The sequence below is a fragment of the Acanthochromis polyacanthus genome, chromosome 16 (assembly GCF_021347895.1).
Source record: "Acanthochromis polyacanthus isolate Apoly-LR-REF ecotype Palm Island chromosome 16, KAUST_Apoly_ChrSc, whole genome shotgun sequence".
Classification (NCBI taxonomy): domain Eukaryota; kingdom Metazoa; phylum Chordata; class Actinopteri; family Pomacentridae; genus Acanthochromis; species Acanthochromis polyacanthus.
In genome coordinates this window covers 25,513,458-25,534,850 of record NC_067128.1, presented here as the reverse complement: position 1 = coordinate 25,534,850, position 21,393 = coordinate 25,513,458, and the positions used below count along the sequence as shown (strand labels likewise).

General features: G+C 39.2%; 1 protein-coding gene across 1 annotated transcript in view; it reads right to left on the bottom strand.

Annotated features, from left to right (window-relative positions):
* Positions 1 to 20,738, bottom strand: part of LOC110955025 (kinesin-like protein KIF3C) — a 35,691-nt gene extending 14,953 nt beyond the window's left edge. Inside the window, exon 1 of the mRNA XM_022199827.2 lies at positions 18,717 to 20,738. Within this exon, the coding sequence (XP_022055519.2) occupies positions 18,717 to 20,129 (1,413 nt within the window). The 5' untranslated portion in view covers positions 20,130 to 20,738. The remainder of the gene's footprint in view (positions 1 to 18,716) is intronic.
* Between the last annotated feature and the right edge of the window lie 655 nt (positions 20,739 to 21,393).

The following is a 21,393-nucleotide window of genomic DNA, read 5'->3' as shown; positions in this document are numbered from 1 at the left end:
GTTTCCATCTCTCTTATTAATTCCCAGGCCAAACCTTACACTAACCTTAAATCAAGTCTTTAATTTAAAAATATATGATTAATGTCCTGAGGACTTTTTATCTCTGAAAAAGAAGTAAATCCTCAAGTGTGACAGATGTATGTCCCCTTAACATGATTAGTACGTACACACAGACACACATGTGCTTGGATGTTAAAAGAACAGCAGAGACATATTTGTCCATAGTGGCAATATAAACCTTTTTCTAAGTCCAAAGGTTTAGAGGGCAGTATTTGAGTTTTGCCACTTGTTTTTTTGTACATCCACAAAGAAAAGCTCACAAAGAACAGATTTTGAACATCTGTTTGGTGTTGTGAAGTACTATTGCATATGAGAGAAAGTTCAACTCCTTTTATGGTTACAGACAGAGTTGTAAGAAATCATAGAAGATGCCTGAAGTGGTATCACCTGAGTTAGCATCAGTTGGGTCTGAAGTCTACAACATAGAAAAAAAGAAAGAAAAAGAAAAACACTTGGGGTGTGCTGTTGAGAGCACTGACCTCTACCAGCTAACAGCCCAAAGCTGTATTGGCTGCTATGACATACGGTCAAACCAAATGCTGCATTCCATTTGAAAGTTATATGTAGGAGCTGGAAATGACGTTAAACTCAAGTTGTACAATACTGTTGTACAGTAAAAAATCCAGAAAATCAAGATATATGCCGGCAAGACAATCATTGCTTTCATGATTGCCATTATTATCAATGGCAGTTCTTAACAGTACTATGGTATTATAGGTGTATTAACACTATAGCAACACATCCACAGATAGAAGTTGGACAGAAACATATGCTTAACTGATTTAATGAGATACAGATAACACAGAAATGCTAGTAAACTGTACATTCTACAGCTTTCACTACTAGGAATGTGCTGAGCAGCCATTTTGGATGATCTGGATGTTATGAGCCATTGAAATGGTCTATTATCAGTACATATTGTTTCCAAACTTTTGGGGCAATAGGAACCTCTGACACCTTCTAGTAGCCTCAGTAGATGTGTTATCATTCATTCTGGTGGTTGTGTGAATTAGTGCATGTAAAATCTCAGTCTGGAATCATACAAAATGGAGCTTTGTTATATGTGATAAACATAAATGTATGACTGTGTATTTCAATCATTTTCTAAACCTATCCAAGAAGTTTTGGTGCCTAACTTTAACCCATAATGACTGAAAAACATAAAGTGAATGCACAAGTGAAAACGAGGCTCAAGTTAAGATATAATAGGATAAAATGAGTCACATATGGAACATAAACTCAAGTCTCTTGTGTAAAAACCTGATAACGTACACCTGTTTCATCCCTTCCGGCTTCCAAATTAGACTTCTGTTTCTCTTTGGAAGTGAAATGTTCCAATATAAATGGAACCCACCATCAGACTGAAGTGTTGGATTTTGGGAAATGTAGGAGTTTGGATTTGACCACCAACAGCAATGGGTGGAATGAAAAAGATAAGATAAGATAAGATAAGATAAGATAAGATAAGATAAGATAAGATAAGATAAGATAAGATAAGATAAGATAAGATAAGATAAGATAGACTTTATTGATCTCACAAAGGAGAAATTTACCGTTACATAGCTCTTAGGAACAAACAGAGGGGTGCAAAAAGTCACGAAAGGTGCAAGTACAAGATAACTCTTATATAAAAGACAATCTCTCTGGCTCTACTACATCTATTTAGATCTTTTTAAAAAAAAACAACAACTGTCCAACGTAATGCCAAAAGAGCAGACTACTTATGCTTTCCATGATAATGGCTTGTGTGTGTCTGTGTGTGTGTGTGTGTGTGTGTGTGTGTGTTTACTGATCAAGTAAATTGTGTAATTGTATTTCATCAATCAGATGCAGTGAATAGTAGGTACTTACATATTTACTGCTTATAATAACACACTGATTTCAGTGCTCATGTTCTCCAGATTATACAGTGTCTGCAGGATGATGCTAAAAGCAGAAAAATAAAAATCTGAAGCATTTCTATATGCATTACACTTCACTGAGAGTGCATGTGTGTGGGAGTGTCAGCCTGCATATTTCTTTGAGGGTGTATAATCTGCCCATGAGTGCGTGCTCAAATTCTTTTGGCTGTGACTGATCCATCTCCTGATGGGAAAGTGAAGAGAATGGGAAGTGTTGCATATTGAGGAGGCTCATCCACATCAGGCAGCCAATCAAAGCGAGGTCAGGGCCTGCTGTGAGCGACCTGGCTATAAATACAATGTGACGACAACAGGTCTTATGTGCACAGCAGAGAGACAGAAGTCTTGCTGGGAAGAGACAGAGTCACAGAAGAAGGGAGGGAGAAGTGAAAAGGAAAACATACAAGATGCTGAGTTTTCAAGACAAAGGTCAAAATAAGGGAGAAGACGGTCAGAACATCTCTGAGAATCTGTTTCACATTAGTGCTGGTCGATGCAAAAACCACTTAAGCAGCCACAACTTGCTGTCTCCAATCTCATTATCGTTTACTCACAGTCATCTACCGACTAACAAACACATAAGGGAGATCCATTAAGTGCCATCCCCAGTTATTCTGCCTAAATATGGATACACAGGCAAGAATGTTAGTAATATGACTTATGTTTCTGTTAATTTATTCCAACGAGCTGAACAGTCATTATAAAACCCACAGACTGACATGTCTGAAAGCCATTTTTCTCAAAGAATGAAATCTGTGACCATGTCCCTTTTTCATTCTTACCAAGTAGTTTCTAGATATATGTAATGTACTGCTATACATTTGTTATATGTCATGATATACATACAAAGTACATTTAGTGCAAAGATCACATTTGCTGTAATTTACCTCTAACTTCACATTACCTGTACATTTACTTTGTTAAACTGTTCCTTTGAAAAGAAAACAGAAAGCCTAAGGAGGTTTATTTTTTAACTAATTTTGTACTTGGCCGTCTTCACACATCTTGTAAAAATGGCTACATTCATTATTCATATATAGATAATTGTTCTGAATATTTTATGAGTTGTAGTATTACAATACAAAATATTACAACCCTCTCATCCCTCCAAACAAGATATTTTTTTATTATTAAAGTTACACTACTGTTCAAAAGTTTGGGGTCACCTTGACAATTTCATGTTTTCCATGAAAACTCACACTTTCATTCATGTGCTAACATAATTGCAGAAGGGTTTTTAATTATTAGTTAGCCTTTAACACCATTAGCTAACACAATGTAGCATTAGAACACAGGAGTGATGGTAGCTGGAAATGTTCCTCTGGACCCCTATGTAGATATTACATTAAAAATCAGCTGTTTCCAGCTAGAATAGTCATTTACCACATTAACAATGTCTAGACTGAATTTCTGATGAAATGAACGTTGTCTTTGTTAAAAAAAAAAATGCTTTTCTTTCAAAAATAAGACATTTCTAAGTGAACCCAAACTTTTGAGCGGTAGTGTGTACTTAATACTTTATGTCTGTGTGTAGATATTCCTCTTCCATTCTGTGTTTGCACTGTTTAAGGAAGGATGCATGTGTTGTTTAAGAAAAGTTTTCTTCATGCCACACAGACACGCATGAAAACACACATGGACACACACAGAGTTGATTCATCAATATTTTAGTGATGCAGCCCTCCATGCTGAAAGATGGAGAGCAGCGATGAGCCTTTTCTGTTTATCAGCCTCTCTCTCACACACACACACACACACACACACACACACACACACACACACACACACACACACACACACACACACACACACACACACACACACACACACACACACACAGGCACACACACAGGCCTCCCTCTGTCTGTTAGCCTCTCTCCTCCTCTAATTTAACAGGAAAGCAGCTATGTAAACAGGAAGCCCAGTTATCGTATCCATAAGCTCAGAACGTATGTGTGTGAGATTGTGTGTATTTGTAAAATAGATTTTTTTATTCTTAAACAGATGTCTACTGTACTGTGGAAATCTGGTATGTATTTAAAGCGTCTGTATGTACATGTATGTGTTTGTCTGTGTGTTTGCTATGCTGACGATATTTCCCATGAGGCAATGGGCATTGTTACTGACCCTGCGTTCTGAACTGCAGCTGGCCGGATACAGGAAAAACCTTAATGCATGGTCAATGTCGCGTTCCTCCATTTAACAAAGGACAAACATGGAGATAAATTAACGTCAAAATGAGGTAATGCTTTGTGACTACTACAAAGACGTGGTATGCATTTGTTTCTCAGCTAAAGATTTAATTATTATCCTGCTCCTGGTCACGTTGCCCGCCTCTGTTTGTTGGAAAGCTTGACAATGCAACATCTATTTTAGGTTTTGCTACAAAAGGAATTCAAAGATCAAAAGCATTGTAGAGAAGGAGTCCAGTGTTTCCTAACACAGACTTAATCTGGGCAGTGTGCCCATAAGTGTTTATTCTTAGTTTCAGCTTATTACGTAGATTCACACTCCTGACAAAACTGTGCTAATAGAATTCTCTGTTACCACAAATTCCACAGTTTGCTCCAAATGTGCAAGGATTGATCTTGATGTTTATAAACTTTAACTGCACATTAATCAATTAATGGCACGTGCAAGTGTCCTATGTGCTGTGTTCCTTTTCGAAAAACTTGCAGAAAATCACCAGTTGAAATAGTTGAAGAGGCAAGTTGTAGACAAGTACAAATCATCATGAAATAACTACTTTCACAAAAAGATACTCTTTCCTGCCTCCAATGACTGGATTTTCCAACAAGACAATGCCCCTTGCCACATGGCAAAGTCAGTTAAGGCCTGAATCGAGAACCAGAATATTCAAATCATACCTTGGCCTGCTCAATCACCAGATCTAAATCCAATTGAAATCCTGTGAAAAATCATCAAACGCAAAAATGGAGAACTACAAGCCCAAAAATAAACCAAATTTGTTTGAATTCGTGCAACAGGAATGGGAATGCTGTGACAGCAGAACAATGACAGAAGCTGGTGGAGAGCATGCCAAGATGTATGGCTGCAGTAATCAGAAACAATGTTTATGCAATCAAGTACTAACTCCTGTGTGTATCGTGAGAAAAACAGACAGAAAATAAAACATGGAATGCCTAAAACCACTTTTTTTTGCGGTACTATTGATGTAAGAACATAAATGATTTTGGTTATTATCAAGAAAACTATTGAAAATATCTAGATATGAGCTCTTAAATTCTCATCTCTTTGTTGTTATTATTATATTTGTCCAAACAAATATACCTTTAGTTGAACTAGGCATTAAAATTAACAATACAATTATAACTGTGTAATACTGCACAGTAGACCTTGCTGTAAACCGTTTTTTGAACAGGTTTGTCAAAATATTTTCAAAATAAATGTGAAATAAGAAATGTAGAAAAAGACAGTGAGAAGAAGGAGGACATTGCAGTTTTGACCCAGAAAAGAGGATCTAAGAATAGTCCACTGGAGGGTTGTACTCTGCCGCTTCCTGATGAGAAGCTGCTGCTCGGCATGAAGCTCTCCACAGCGGCTGCACTGATACCGACTGTTTCATAATGGTGCAAACACTAATTAGAGCCACACTGTGCTTAGTTAAATGAAAATGATTAAGGTTAGGACAAGTATTAGCAGAATTTAATAGCAAAGTGTGTAAAGAGTGACAGAACAACTGCTTCAAGAGACACATACTGATGCGGAAATGTACCAGAGAGGGAACGTTGCTGATGAAGGACTTTACTACAACTGAGGAGGTAATTGGGACAACCTAGCAACACTAGCAGGAAACACTGGGCTTAATTGTTCACAAAATGAATCTGGAAACAACAGCAGCTGACAGTATTATATGATATAATGTCCATAAATAAGTGATGGGTAACTTGATTTAAATCTAAAATGTGCTTCCACATTTCCAGAACTTCATATGCTGTCGATGTTTTCCATTAGCATCCAGTGAGCTAACAAGGCTTGTCTGTTCACAAATCCATACACATATTATATATTTGATCAGTTCAATTAGTATGGGATACGTAAACAATACATTCTTAGCATCAAATGTGCACATAGCTTAGCACTTTTCCAAAACATCTTACTGATATTGATTATTTAAAATGCTTCCCAGCATTATGAAAAGCCTTGTTTCTTTCCTTGGTTTCTGAGTAGTGAAAATGAGGCACAGTTTGTCACAGATTTCCATCCCCTCTGCTCCTGTTTTGCTCACAAGCATAAACATGCAAGAACGTGCACAAAGGTCAAACTGGATTAACATGGTGTGATTTGCTTCCTGCTGACAAAAACTGCATTGTATTACAATCACTGACTTTAACTTTCAACCTTTCAAGTTCTTCCAAAAATCATTTCTGGAAGTGCAAAGGAGACAAACACAGACCTCATGCAAGGACATATTCTGACCCAAAATTCTCTTTGTATTCCAAGAGGGATTTGATACTTTTGAATATGCAAACTGATCAATAACACCTGGACGTGAGGAGGTGGACAATCAGCAGATCATTAGCAATAAGAAAATCCCTAAAAATTCAGTCAGAAACAAGATTAAAAATAGGACTTATACACTGTGAAGCCTCAACTCTGCATTGAAAATTCACGAGAAAAACAAGAAACTTAGTAGTGTCAGTAGTCGTAATATTAGAAAATGTTTAACACACATCTGTCAGTGACATTTCTTTAGCACTGCGACACAGAAAGGAGAAAGGCTTGGACTCGTAGACTGTTTCTAAAAGACAGATGGAGATTTTAAAAAGCCGATAAGTGAGGCCAGCATCGATGTCTGTTAAACCTACATTCCTTCCTACAGCCAAGGGCTGGAGCCTATCTCAGCTGACTCGGGCGAAGGCAGGGGACAACCTGGACAGGTCGCCAGTCTGTCGCAGGGCTACATGTACACACGTACTCAATTAACCTCAGCATGTTCCCAGGCCCAAGCCACGATTTGAACCGGGGATCTTCTTGCTACAAGGCGAAAGCGCTAACCACTACTCCACTGTGCAGCCCAGAGGCAACTCCTCTGGGTGCAACAAGAAGTCTGGTTGTATCAAAGTGTATGAGAAAATGATGCTACTTTTCTCATACACTTGATTTGTTATGGCAATGAAAAAATATCTTTATGAGTTTGTGCTGTCAGTCACTAGTTTCAAGACTTTTTGAGTACAGCATTACATTTATTTTGTAAATTATTTTAAATAAGACGACTGAATCTTTGTGTGTAGTGTCTTCGGGTTCTCCAGTCAGATCCATCACTCACTTGTTACTTCTTTAAAAGACTCTGCCAAGGCTGCTCAGTCGTATCATTTCCGATGGATGAAATCGTTAAAAAAATGTGTGGCAGTAATCACAGCACTATAGAATATCTGATGGGACTCAGAAACACTCCCACAAATCAATCAACTGTTCCTTGTATCATTTCTGATGGATAAGTCCTGATAAGTCTGCAGTGGTGAATTTGACGTAGGATCCCAATTATGTGATCATCAGCTGACGAAGTGTTCCCTTGTAGTCATAGTGGCCGTGACGTTATCTCGCAATGATACAAAAATATTTAACAAATCACTGCCAAAATCACTTGATCCTTGTGTCATTTCTGACCTTCCACGAAAATGTCATCCAAATCCGTTCGTAAGTAATGTTGCAAACAGACAGGCAGACAAACAGACAAACGTACGCCTATCATCACATAGCTCTGCCGAGGCTCTGTCTCCTTGGTGGGATAAAAAAATACCTAATAAGTATCTCAGTAAATTGGAAAGGCATAAAAATTATTTGGTCAAAAGAACATCAAATCAGTTTTGGTATGGTTGTTAAGTCAAATGGGCGTATTTTCACGTGTGAAAAAAGGCAGTCTATAAGTTTAAGACTTGCAGTCATCCAATGTGCATAACTGGTTCTTGCACAAGGTCCAGTGCCTTCGTGTTTTCGTAAATATGGCTGAATAATACATTTTGATAAAACAGCAAATGACTGATTATCAGGACAGCTTTTTATGGAGGTATTTCAGGTGCAAAATGTTTGAGCACCTGTAACATCGAATTTGTAGTTGTGTACATTGAATTTGTATGTGTACATTGAATTTGTATGTGTATCAGCAAATCTGATTTCCCACACTCTATGAGTTGTGTACTTGTAAAATAATTTTTTGTATGTGTTGATTTTTTTTTCTTCCCACAAATACAACACAAAAATACACATTCACAAATCGTAATTACAGGTGCACAAATCACATTTACAGGTGCACAAATCATATTTACAGGTGCACAAATCCTTCTCTACAAGTCACATATTTCAACACTGACACGCTCACATTTTGCACCTATTGTTGCAGCACACTAAGTGCAAAACATACTTGTGCACCTGTATTGTACGAAGTGAAGTTGAGGTGAGAATTTGAATATGTGCAAATCTGAATGTGAACTTGTGCAATAAGTATGTGAAATAATTTACCACGAAATACACAAATTGCTACTTACAACCACTCGAATCCTCCCCACGAATCACACATTCTCTGTTTTCTACAGGTGCAAATCCGAAATCTACAGGTGCAAATCAGAAATCGTACTTCCGGTCCCGCTGAGATATTTGGTGCAAAACTACAAAACGAGCCGATCTGTGTATAAATTCTATGCTCTGAGATTGACAGACTTTTCGGCCAGTCAGGGAGACGCTTTGCCCGCCCAGCCAATCAGAGGTTTTTATTCCGTCTGAGGTCGCAGGTTGGCTCGCTGTTCGATTGTTTACAAACATTTTGGCCCGAAGCCACATCTACTTGCCGACCCCTGGCCTACACTCTCTCCATCGTGAAATTCCACACCCGGAAGTCGGTAAAGCGACCGCAGACGGAATAAAAACCTCGGATTGGCTGGGCGGGCAAAGCGTCTCCCTGACTGGCCGAAAAGTCTGTCAATCTCAGAGCATGGAATTTATACACAGATCGGCTCGTTTTGTAGTTTTGCACCAAATATCTTAGCAGGACCGGAAGTACGATTTCTGATTTGCACCTGTAGATTTCGGATTTGCACCTGTAGATTTCGGATTTGCACCTGTAGATTTCGGATTTGCAAATCCAGGTGCTCAAACATTTTGCACTTGAAATACCTCCATAGCTTTTGCTTATTTCTAGTGGAATTGCTTTTGAACCTCTGTATCATTACATTTTTTACACATCATTTGATGTGCTTTCATGTCAGTCCATCTGCACTCTGCTCAGCCCAGCTCCAGCTTTTTCACACATTGTAACATGAGTGAAATGGTGAAAACTAGAAAGTGACATGAACATGAGGTCACAGAGTTGGTTTCAAACCTGTGATGTTGTGAACTATGTGTTCATCTGGCGACCTGGTGAACCAGCAGGATTTCACACGTTACATTTGCTCATGTAAATGAAACCTGGCAGCCTGTCCAGTAGCGTAACAACAGCTCAACAACAGTTGCACCAACATCGCAACACAATCCACAGATGAAGCGCTGTACCTTGGAGGCCAGTTAACAGCACCCTGCAGAAACACCAGCTGACCCAACGCAGCTTCACAAGGCTGCTTTCTGACCTACTTCTGTTTGTTGTGTGTGCGTCTACGTGGACGGATGTGTGTGTGTGTGTGTGTGTGTGTGTGTGTGAGAGAGAGAGAGAGACAGCGACAGGAACACAGAGGGACTCCATTGCTTTATCTTCTGATGTTATCTATAATTGGTTATGTTTGAGCTCATTTCTACTGATCTCTCTCCTTCTCTCTCTCTGCCCAGCAACCTCTCTGTCATTGGTGAGGAGAGCACAGGGAAAAATGGAAACCTTCAGGCAACATGATGTGATTGGTGAGCTAAAATCTGAGTCAGCCAGTCAGAGGGATGCAGTAACAGGGAGCTGATGCTGAGGCCAAATAAGGTGGATAAATGATAAATTAAGAGTTTTTAATCAATATCAGGCAGCAAAACAACAGTTATATAATTAATGTATATTTAGATTTTGAATATTTTATTAGGATTTTAATATCATTATGCTCATCTATATTTTTATGCATCTTGAAAATGTCTTTGTGTATGTAATATGCCATACGAGTAAGCTTGCCTTTCCATTCCTTAAATTGAACTTCAGTTCACACATCAAACAATTCTGAGTGAGCTTAATATGGGTAAAAGACTTTTCAGCACATATCATAAGCTTGATAAAAATATAATAGGTAGTGATCTCCTGTAAGGCAATCAAACAGAAGAGTAGTTACAATGTTTGATTTTTGTCACTCCAACTGATCTATCAGGAAAAATCCACAAAATCAGACAAGACACACCACCACATGTATATGCATGCATATGTATTACACACGTGGACAAAATTGTTGGTACCCCTCAGTTAAAGAAGGAAAAACCCACAATTCTCACTGAAATCACTTGAAACTCACAAAAGTAACAGTAAATAAAAATTTATTGAAAATTAAATCATCAAAAACAGCCATTACTTTTGAATTGTTGATTAACATAATTATTTAAAAAAACAAACTAATGAAACAGGCCTGGACAAAAATGATGGTACCTCTATAAAAGATTGAAAACTATTTGACCAGAGTGACATGATTAACTCAGGTGTGTCATTTAATTGACATCACAGGTGTTTCCAAACTCATAATCAGTCAGTCTGCCTATTTAAAGGGAGACAAGTAGTCACCCTGCTGTTTGGTGAAAAGGTGTGTACCACACTGAACATGGACAACAGAAAGCGAAGGAGAGAATTGTCCCAGTACATCCGAAAAAAAAAATTATAGACAAACATCTTAAAGGTAAAGGCTATAAGACCATCTCTAAACAGCTTGAAGTTCCTGTGACAACAGTGGCTCATATTATTCAGAAGTTCAAGACCCACGGGACAGTAGCCAACCTCCCTGGACGTGGCCGCAAGAGGAAAATTGATGACAAATTGAAGAGACGGATCGTTGGAATTGTATCCAAAGAGCCCAGAGCAACCTCCAAAGAAATTAAAGGTGAACTCCAAGGCCAAGGTACATCAGTGTCAGATCGCACCATTCGTCGTTGTTTGAGCCAAAGTGGACTTCATGGGAGACGACCAAGGAGGACACCACTGCTGAAAAAAACTCATAAAAAAGCCAGACTGGAATTTGCAAAAATGCATGTTGACAAGCCACAAAGCTTCTGGGAGAATGTCCTTTGGACAGATGAGACCAAACTGGAGCTTTTTGGTAAGGCACATCAACTCTATGTTCATAGACTCAAAAACCAAGCATACGAAGAAAAGAACACTGTCCCTACGGTGAAACATGGAGGAGGCTCAGTAATGTTTTGGGGCTGCTTTGCTGCATCTGGCACAGGGTGTCTTGAAAGTGTGCAAGGTACGATGAAATCTGAAGACTATCAAGGCATTCTGGAGAGAAATGTGCTGCCTAGTGTCAGAAAGCTTGGTCTCAGTCGCAGGTCATGGGTCTTCCAACAGGACAACGATCCAAAACACACAGCCAAAAACACCCAAGAATGGCTGAGAGAAAAGCGTTGGACTATTCTAAAGTGGCCTTCTATGAGCCCAGATCTGAATCCCATTGAACATATGTGGAAGGAGCTGAAACATGCCATTTGGAGAAGACACCCATCAAACCTGAGACAACTGGAGCTGTTTGCTCATGAGGAGTGGGCCAAAATACCTGTTGACAGCTGCAGAACGCTCATTGACAAATACAGAAATCGTTTAATTGCAGTGATTGCCTCAAAAGGTTGTGCAACAAAATATTAAGTTATGGGTACCATCATTTTTGTCCAGCCCTGTTTCATTAGTTTGTTTTTTTAAATAATTATGTTAATCAACAATTCAAAAGTGATGGCTGATTTTGATTATTTAATTTTCAATAAATTTTTATTTATTGTTACTTTTGTGAGTTTCAAGTGATTTCAGTGAGAATTGTGGGTTTTCCCTTCTTTAACTGAGGGGTACCAACAATTTTGTCCACGTGTGTATAATAATTACACCAACTCATTTGTTTTTAGAGCTGAAGCTAATGATTATTCTGTAGAACAGTCTGACCCATTAAAGTTTAAAAAAATGTTGCCCAGAGTCTAAGAGGACATAACAAAACCTAAACATGTTCATTGTACTCTCATGTTGCATACTGTAAAGCAGTCAATTCTCCTAACAGAAAGAGAAAGCTTGAAAAAATGTGTTAAAACAGTTACTTGATTATTAAATGTGATCTAGACTGCTTCAGCTTTGGTTGGATTTAGAGAAAAATCTTCCCTTAAATCAGTGCAGATGATTTTCTTATTGAGAAAAATAGGGATTTTCTCTTTGTGTATTTTCCAAGAAATTCTGTCAAGTGTTTTGGCTGCATGACATTCTTGTCTACTGAGGCGTCGGTTTATAGAGAAATCTTCATTTGGAGGAATTCTAAAAGAACTTGACCAAAAGTTTCACCATTTTCTTTTGTGCTCCAGCTAAGATTTCTAGCATGTTTCACTATAGCTGCACAGGAAACATCTGATGCAAAGTACATTTGTCACAGATTTATTGTAATTTTGAAAGTGCAACAGCGCTTATTTTATATGGTAATGCAGCTTTCATATTATTTGGCAAAGAATATTTTTTCCTGTCTCCTAAAATTTTACAAAATCATGTTCAAGGGCTATTGGATTTTGAAAACGATAACAAATAGAAACAGGTGATTTTAGAGCATGAAATGTGAACACACTATTTATAACCACCTCCCACATTCCTCTGAAAAAGGAAAAAAAAAGAAAGACAGACATAACCATAAAGGAATTCTTGTTCACTTGTTGAAGATCCCCTTCAGTAAAAATCTATTCTTGAATGGAAATAACAAAATATTCTTGAACGTGTCCAAGTGGTGTTTTTTTTTTATATGCTAAAAGACATTTAATGAAAAACAAGCAAACAACATTATGGCAGAGGATTTCCACCTTAAAACTGCTGTGTACTCTTAACAGTTTCCAAAACCTGGATTTAGACTTCCAGGGTTTCATATGCAACAAACAGAACAAATCCAGTCAGCTTCCAGGGAGAGATATTCTGTATCATTATTATTCTTCAGAATCTACTTGCAGTTCAAACATGTGTGGCTCAATTATTTCAATAATACAACTTGTCATTGTGTAAAGTAAAGCAGTTTTACAGTTTTTGAGCCAAGCTGTTGGTGAGCTGGTGTGCTCAAGGAGTAGGGAGTGGCAGAGGGCTGAGAGGCAGGAGCTATGTAGGGCCCTACAGTTTAGAGAAGTAATTTTTGAGCCATTTGAAGGCCGAAAATGATCATTTTCAAGGAAAAATTCTAAATGTGTAATTTTATACACAGAAAACCTTGTATGGGTTCAATCAATGAGCAATGAGGGACTTCAGTCATATCAAACAAAGCTGTGAACTCACCATGTGCCTAATGCTTATTTTATTTTATTTTTATCTCAGTATAAAAGCCTGAAAAGGCACCATTAGTGTAAAGAATAAGATTGAAGATATTTTTTAAGTTGTCAACAAATTTAGTGAAAAGATCAGATAATGATGCGTTTCTGCCTCTCTTTGCCCCGAGCTTTTTGGTTCCCACAGAAGTTTGCTTTTTCAGCAGATTATTTCTTAGGATTCACTGCTCAGGGCATTTGCGACCATTCGTTATCTGTCGTAACCACTCAGCCATCATGTCACTGCAAAGACATACATTTTAAATAAACACACAAACATATTTAAAAGAGTAATGTTACATGCTATATTACAAAATTCTGTATGTGGGATGGACTTAAAATAAACCACAATGTGTATATTTGTGCTCATGAAGGAATATGTGAACAAGTGCAACATTGTGGCTCAGTGACGAATTTTTACCTGTTTTTGGACAACAGTTGTAGCTCAATACAATAGTTCCAAAGCACAAAGGAATAAAACCTGTTAGACTAGCTATTACCACATTTATGCTTTAGATTTCACTATCTTGGTACAAATGAACCTGCATCTTGCATGACTGACACTGTTTTGAGGTTAAGCAGGTGTCCTTCTAAACCATTCCGACATTGCTGCATGAAAGGCAGGAAATACTTCTGCCCCTTAATCATCTTCCTCCCTGGAGGGAGCTGGTGATTCTCATCACTCAGCAGCAGCCAGTCAACATCAAACACACAGACTAAGCCAAAGACCCTCTGAACTGTAAACTGAAAATTTTTTTACCGTTTAGCACCTAACAGTATTAGCACCATGGTTGTTTGGAGAGGTTGTTTGTCTGAAGGGCAAAGGCTAAGGACATACATTTGCTCGGTCTCATGGGATTTCCTATACCACAGACATTCACTCACAAAGCATCAAATCCTAGACACGAGGCAAAAATGCTCGTGTGTTTGCACTGCTCTCGAACTGCAGAATAAACAATCTATTTTGCCAATTTCAGGGATTTTAGACCTTTTGTTTCGAGTGTGTGCAGCTGAGTCCACAAAATAAAAAGAAAACCTCTGGAAAATCATTCCTGCTGTGTTGTCATAATTTTCAAAGCAAATTAAGCCTGTCAAGCCTTATTTTTTTGTAATTTCTACCTGAAAAACCATCTGCACATTCTGTCAGTAACAGTTCCATGACTGTAAGGCCCAAATGAACAACACTGAGCTCTGAAGAATGTAAAAACACAATAAGATTCTTTGTTTGAACCGCCAGGTCGGATGACACTCTAGCTAAAATTAAACTTTTTACTTCTATCTAATCAAATTTGCCTTAAGACAATGAGTCAGTGACGTTAATGTTATTAAGCCTGCTCTAAAATTCCTCAGCTGCAATTCTACCTAAGCACAACAACACGGCATTCATTTTAATCATAGTAGTGGCAGGCAGTCTCTACAGTGAACGCACCATGCTCAGCAATGTTTAGAAAAATGTAATGGGGTTTCTTTTAATACCATGTCGAGCCTGGTCCTGATACAAGAGCCTTCAGGGTGAGAAAGGATTAACACCAACTGGTCAAGTGAAATTCTGCTGCTGTATAGATACTAAAACCACAGCACTAACTGCAGCAGTAACAGTTCACAACAATACATTCCTATTTTTAGCATATTATTTCTTCAGGACAATTTTTTTCTGGATGTATACAGTGCAATATTACAGGGAGTTTTCAGTTTTGCTGCTTTGCTGCAAAACTGTTTGCAGCAATGGTATTACTGCATGCATGAACTGACCTAATTAGGTTAATTAAAAAAACAAGGTGAAAGACAGTCAGCCTATAAAAACACATTTTTTTATACCCAGCCTACAAATTACTGTATAGCTTAGCTGGGTTAATGAAAGATATTGTAAAGATATGTTTAATTTTATATATGGCAGGAATGTCGGTGTCTGTTTATTCATAAATGCAAATGATAATGAAAAAGTGGTTTGCCACTGCAGTGTATTTCAGTGGAGGTCTATGTAACTGGGGTGTTTTATTATTGCTCCTTTGGTGCTTCACAGAGCTTCAGGTGATTTTTCCCCCTCAAACTCATTTCACATGTTGTATCATTAAAATTACCTAAATGTACAGGAAATATACAAATAAAAAAAGGAACTACAACTACTTTTTACTGAAGAAATTAGTCCCATTTCTACAGTTTGATCTGCAAATTCAGATCTGATTAGACAAAGGCTTCTCCTTGTAACAAATCCAACAGAACTCCTGAACATATTTGTCCGTGTACGGTGGTGGTATCACGTGCTGTTCCGTGGTTGTCTTTCAGACCACACTGAAAGCTCCGATTTGCTTGCATCTTATGAGAAATGTAGCTACTCTGAATGTTACGACACCACTTGATCAGTAAGAAACCTTACCACTGAAAAGTTGTTTTATTTAGATCTGCTACCTGTAGCAACACTACTGCTTAACACTGCTGTTTGTGACAGCAGAACCAAGATAATCACACAACATCAATTGTATAAATGTATGTGTGATTTTACGTAATTTGCAGTTTTGCAAAATATCAGTATCAGAAACATACTGTTAATAGTATCATGGTATGGATTTTAGTTGTGTTGCCCAGCCCTATATGTTAGAGACACATGGCAGAAGAGGCAAACAGATCAACTTGTCCACTGTCAAAAGGTTCAATAGACCAGAATTCAGTTCAGTCAAAATGTATGTTGTGTTTGGCGACGTGAGGAGTGCAACCTTTTTAAAACTGTAAAAACCCTCCCTGTGTGTCATTACACTTGTGTTGTTACTGCTCCCTCCACCTACGCTGAATGTCTTTACCCGGTGCATCAAGCTCACATCCATGCTCTGAGAGCTATTAAAGGCTCTTCGGGAGTTTGAGAGAAGGTGGGAAGACCAAAAATTGAAAGTCCAACATTTTTTAAAATCTAAAATACAAAGTAGCCCTTCTATTGCTCCCATAGAGCTATAGCAGTGAAAATATCTTTATTCTCCTTGTAGAGCCTCAGGCTGTTCAGTAAGCTGATCTAGCAGTGTTGGATGGTCTAGACTGCTGCTATAGTATTAAAGAGTGCAGTCACCAATCCATTCTGCACGAGTGATTTATTGACTGGATATGGCCCTGAATCAGAGCAAGTAATTATTGCAGCTCTGACTCAGTCTTTGCTGGATGTGTGATGATGTGTGTGAAGATTAGCAGAGAAAGAAGAGGCATTTTAAACCCATTGTAAGTCACTTCTCTGGGGAAGCATTCTGTAGTCTAAGAAAACAGCCATGGTGATATCTGTCATCTGTGTGACAAGGGTAGGATGACAGACCTGAACGTTTACCAGTCGGGGGAGTCTAATGAGTGAAGTCAAGTCAAATAACCGCACAAATGATTGCAAAAGCTATCTTGCAATCAAAATCCAGACTACAGAGCATCAAACACTGAGCATAAGAATCACACTGACTGTTTGAAGGTCACTACTGACTGCAAACTCCAACTACAGACCAGAATTTATGATATAAGCCACAGAGCACAACACTGTGTTGTTCTGTACTGATTGACAAGAAGTCAGTACAGATCATTAATGGCAGATTTGAGCTCAGTTTTCGCAGCTCTATAGCATTTTACTGCACTGTACTCTTATTATAACACATCAAAATGATCACAGATGGAGTGATCTAATGGCCAAGTGGCTGCAGCAAACATGGGCAAATATGCCATGAGCAGTTAGTCTCTGCTTTCTTTACTGGCTGCAAACCATTTGCTGTGTGTCATTATCTTGCTCTTCTTCTCCACATATACATGAAATTCAAGTTGTAGGGTCATAGTTTTGACACCATTTAGAAACACTCATCGCAGACGGAGCTTGACATGTTTACAGAAAAGGACTTCAGGGAGCATTATGAGCATCGCAGAAGCACTGGGAGCAGTGAATAGCTGCACAAGGAAACTACTTTGACAGGTGTAGTGGCCAAATGAAGATTTGGTTTTTATAGGCATAATCTCTGAAGCCAGAGTGCCCGGAGAAAACCCACGCTTGCACAGGGAGAACATGCAAACTGAACCTGTTCATCAACCTTCTTAAATATATTTATAGATTTATGATTTAGGATAATTGCTTGTATAACATATAAAGGGCTAAATTATTGTAAATTACTGTGTATCTGGTAAAACTAAATAAAGCTCAAACCAGAACAGATATGTTTCTGAAGTAAGAAAATCATATCAAAAACCACATTGACAGCGGTAGGTAAGGATGCAACTACCTATTTTCATATATCATTTATCTGACAACAATTTTCTAGAAAAACTGATTGTTTTGTCCCCAAAATGTGAAAATAGAGAAAAGCACTCAAGCTGATATTTTCAGATATCATGTTTTGTCCGACCAAATCCAAATATATTTAGTTTAGTGTCATGTATGAGCATCTAATCCTCGCTGGATTCATTGGATTTTTGGGAATTTCTGCTTCGGAAAAATTACGAAAATGATCACTGGAATATCAAAACTGATGCTAATTAACGTTCTCTGTAGTATGTTAAGCAGTTCATTTTTCATACCTGGATATGAAAAATTCAAGTTTTTAAAAAGTACTGTATCAAAACATTGTTAACTAATATTTCTGGTGTCATCAGCTTTAACTAAACACAATTTCTATGACCAAGTTGAGTAGTTCAGATAAAAACAGCTTTACACAGAGGGTCAGACACTGTGGATGTTTTCAAACAGCAGAGATCACAACTCACAAGTTGGGAAAGTGACTTTAGAATCACATGATGGTTAATTTTACGGATATAGACAAAAATATATGAAATGAAAGCATGCTGTAGTACATTTTTCACAAGTATGCAATCAAACAAATCATTTTTTATCTTTGGTAAGATCACAGAGATTGCAGCTTTCAATGGCAAATCTTTTAGTAGACGTTATTGTCTTAGAATATGGACAGCTAAACCTCAGAGTCAGTGACTTTCAGAAAGATCAATACTGAAAAATTACATACACACACAGAAGCATCATCTCAAAGAAAGACACAAGCGAGTTTCATTATTGGAACTGCAGAATCCAGGAGTCAGTATTTACCTTCTGTCACTGATGAATTGATGAATTATTTTATTACAGTACAAATTTTATGAGAAATGAGCCATCCAATGCTGCCATAGAGAAGTGGCCGATCAGAGCCATAGTAAATTCAAAACAGTTACTTTCATGAATAAAAGGTGGCATCATAATTCATGACTGAATTCAATAAAAAGGGACCCAGAAATCCAATCTGAATTGAATTGAACTACACATTATGTTTTCGGTTTTTTCAACACCTTCATCTTTAGCTTCAGCTCTATTGGACTCACCTTGTACTTGGCGGTCAGTTGCTCAGTGGCTTCCTGCTCCTTCCTCAGATCTCCCATCATCCTCTCCTTCTCTCCCAGCAGCCTCTGCTTCTCCTCAGCCAACAGGAATTGATCTTCTCTGATGGCCTCCTTCTCCCTCTCCAACCGCTGTTCCTCCAGCTTCACGTACTCCTCTGCATCCTTCTCCACCTCCTCCTCCTCCTCTTCGCCCTCCGTCTCTTCATCCCCATCTCTGTCCCAGCCCTCACCATCCACCTGCTCCTTCTTCTGTTTGCTCCTCCACTTCCTGTGGTTGAGCTGGGCCCTGAGGCGAGCGATCTCCCTCTGGAACTCCCGCAGCAGAGCATCTTTGGGGTCCTCGTTGACTCTGGGCTGGTTCTGGATATTCTTGGCCCGGTTGGCATACCTTAGGGTGGTGAGAGTCTCGTCGTAGTGCTGAGAGGAGGGACCAAGTGTAGCAACCATGACAGTCTTAGCATTCCCACCCAAAGAGTCCTGTAACAGCCTGGTCAGCTTGGAGTCCCGGTATGGCACATGGCCGCTGCGCCCATCTGCTAATGCTGATATCACATTTCCCAGAGCTGACAAGGAAAGGTTGATCTTGGCAGCTTCTTTTAAGCGCTCTCCCTGGACGCCAGTCTTGGCTTGGCGCTCACTGCCAGCGAGGTCCACCAGGTTAAGGCGCCCCACTCGAATATGTTTCCTCCCATCTGGTCCAGGCTGGCTGCACTCCACTGTGATGAGGAACAAAGCATGAGATCTGGACGAATGTTCATTCATGTCTGTAGCACCAACTGCCCTTGCCTGATTGCCCACATTCATCACCTCCTCGATCTCTTTGATGCTCTTGCAGACACATGATGTGAGGTCACGCACATACACACCAGTCTCTGGACTCTCTCGGAGCTCCAGGGCTCTGGCATTGCCATGGTTGGGATCAAGAAGATCCCGAACCTCCTCTCGATAGATCTCGAGGTAGGACGCCCGTACCAGATACTGCTTGTCTGACTGGGAGCGGGAAATATGTGTAAAGATGTGGTCAAATGCGTTGGGAATCACACCTCGTTTCTCTGGATCCAGCCAGGCTCCCTGCATGGTATACGTCTTTCCTGTTCCAGTCTGCCCGTATGCAAATATGGTGCCATTGAACCCTGCAAGCACTGAATCTATCAGTGGTCGCACGCTCTCATCATACAGATCTCGCTGTTTGGAATTTGCATCATAGACAGCATCGAATGTGAATGTTTTCTGGGGTTCACTTGGTGGTGCACGAGGGTTTCTCAGGATCACCTGTCCGAGTCGCAGGTCCATCTGTACAATTCCCCCTGAAGGCCCGTTGGACTCCTCTTTCCGGTTCAAAGGACGGCATCGTACTACCACCTTCACCGACTCACTGCTCTTATTCTTTGACATGACTGGCTTCTGTTTGTTGTTGGACACAACAAAAAGACAAATTAAACGACCTAAATCATAAAAGGCTGGAAACCTTTATGAAGCCTTTAATCAGCCTGTGTCTCCTATCTGTCTGTGGACTGATTTTTTTTAAATCATTAATAACACATTCAGTATGGCTTCTTGATGGTATCACAATAAAAACAGCTACAGTCCCTAATAACACAGACTCAGATATTTACCAGTAGAAATGATGAAGCCACTGTGTCTAATAGCTAATCTGCTCTTCTTATTGTCTATGAAATGAGCCTCCAAACAGACAGACGCTCAGCACTTCTCACGCTTCGGATCGACGCTCCATTGCGGTCCCGCTACACGTCCAGATTCAGTCGGTGAAAAAATCCCACAATGCCGGTACTGACACAAATCAATTCAGACATCAGACTCATGTCGACCTGATGGCAGAAGCCCTGCTGATCCTCCACACACCGCTGCTGTCCGCATCCGCCGGTCCTCCGCTCACTGATGCTCCGAGCTGGATTTGCGGCTCTCGATTTGTGCGGAGAGACACAGTTCCTCTCCTGTACGCAAAACACACGCACACATACACACACATGCACACACACAGTCATTCAACCACCACACCCCACATCACTGCGGAGTGGAACAAAGGACCATGGGAAATGGAGTTTTGTCTCAGCAAAGAGTTGGATTGTTGTCCAAGGCTGCCACCAGCTCGTCAGATGGCCACAGTGTTTATTCAGCTGACACCTTCCACTGGAACCTGTTATATTTGTGTGTTTTACAGTCAGTGCCCCACAATCTCAAACATTCACTTACAGTTAAAGACAGGTAAACTTGCCCGTTTCAAAAATGCATCATTGCTGAAAAAATCCTGCAGCACATAGCAGGACACCATCAGCTAGCTGCATCAACTAATAAATGCATCGATATTTACATTTAGCTATTCTTGCTTAATGCTTGTGCCATTTAATTTAAATGACATGTAACGTTTTTACTCACATTCTAAACAAGATTCAGTCATCTGGTGTATTTGAAAATTTGGGGATCTCTTAAAATAATTTTAAAAAAATGTCGCATTTGAACAGTGTTTGAATGTCTAACAGAAGATTCTATAACTGGATTGCTGGAGAGTCAGGTGCTTTTCTTTTTGTGTGTGTGTAATTATCAGACTTACCTTTTCTCTAACTCTGATATTTGTGTGGAATAAATAAAGCTGAGACCATCTCTAATTATTAGTTTAGTTATAGTGGTGGTGTTCATA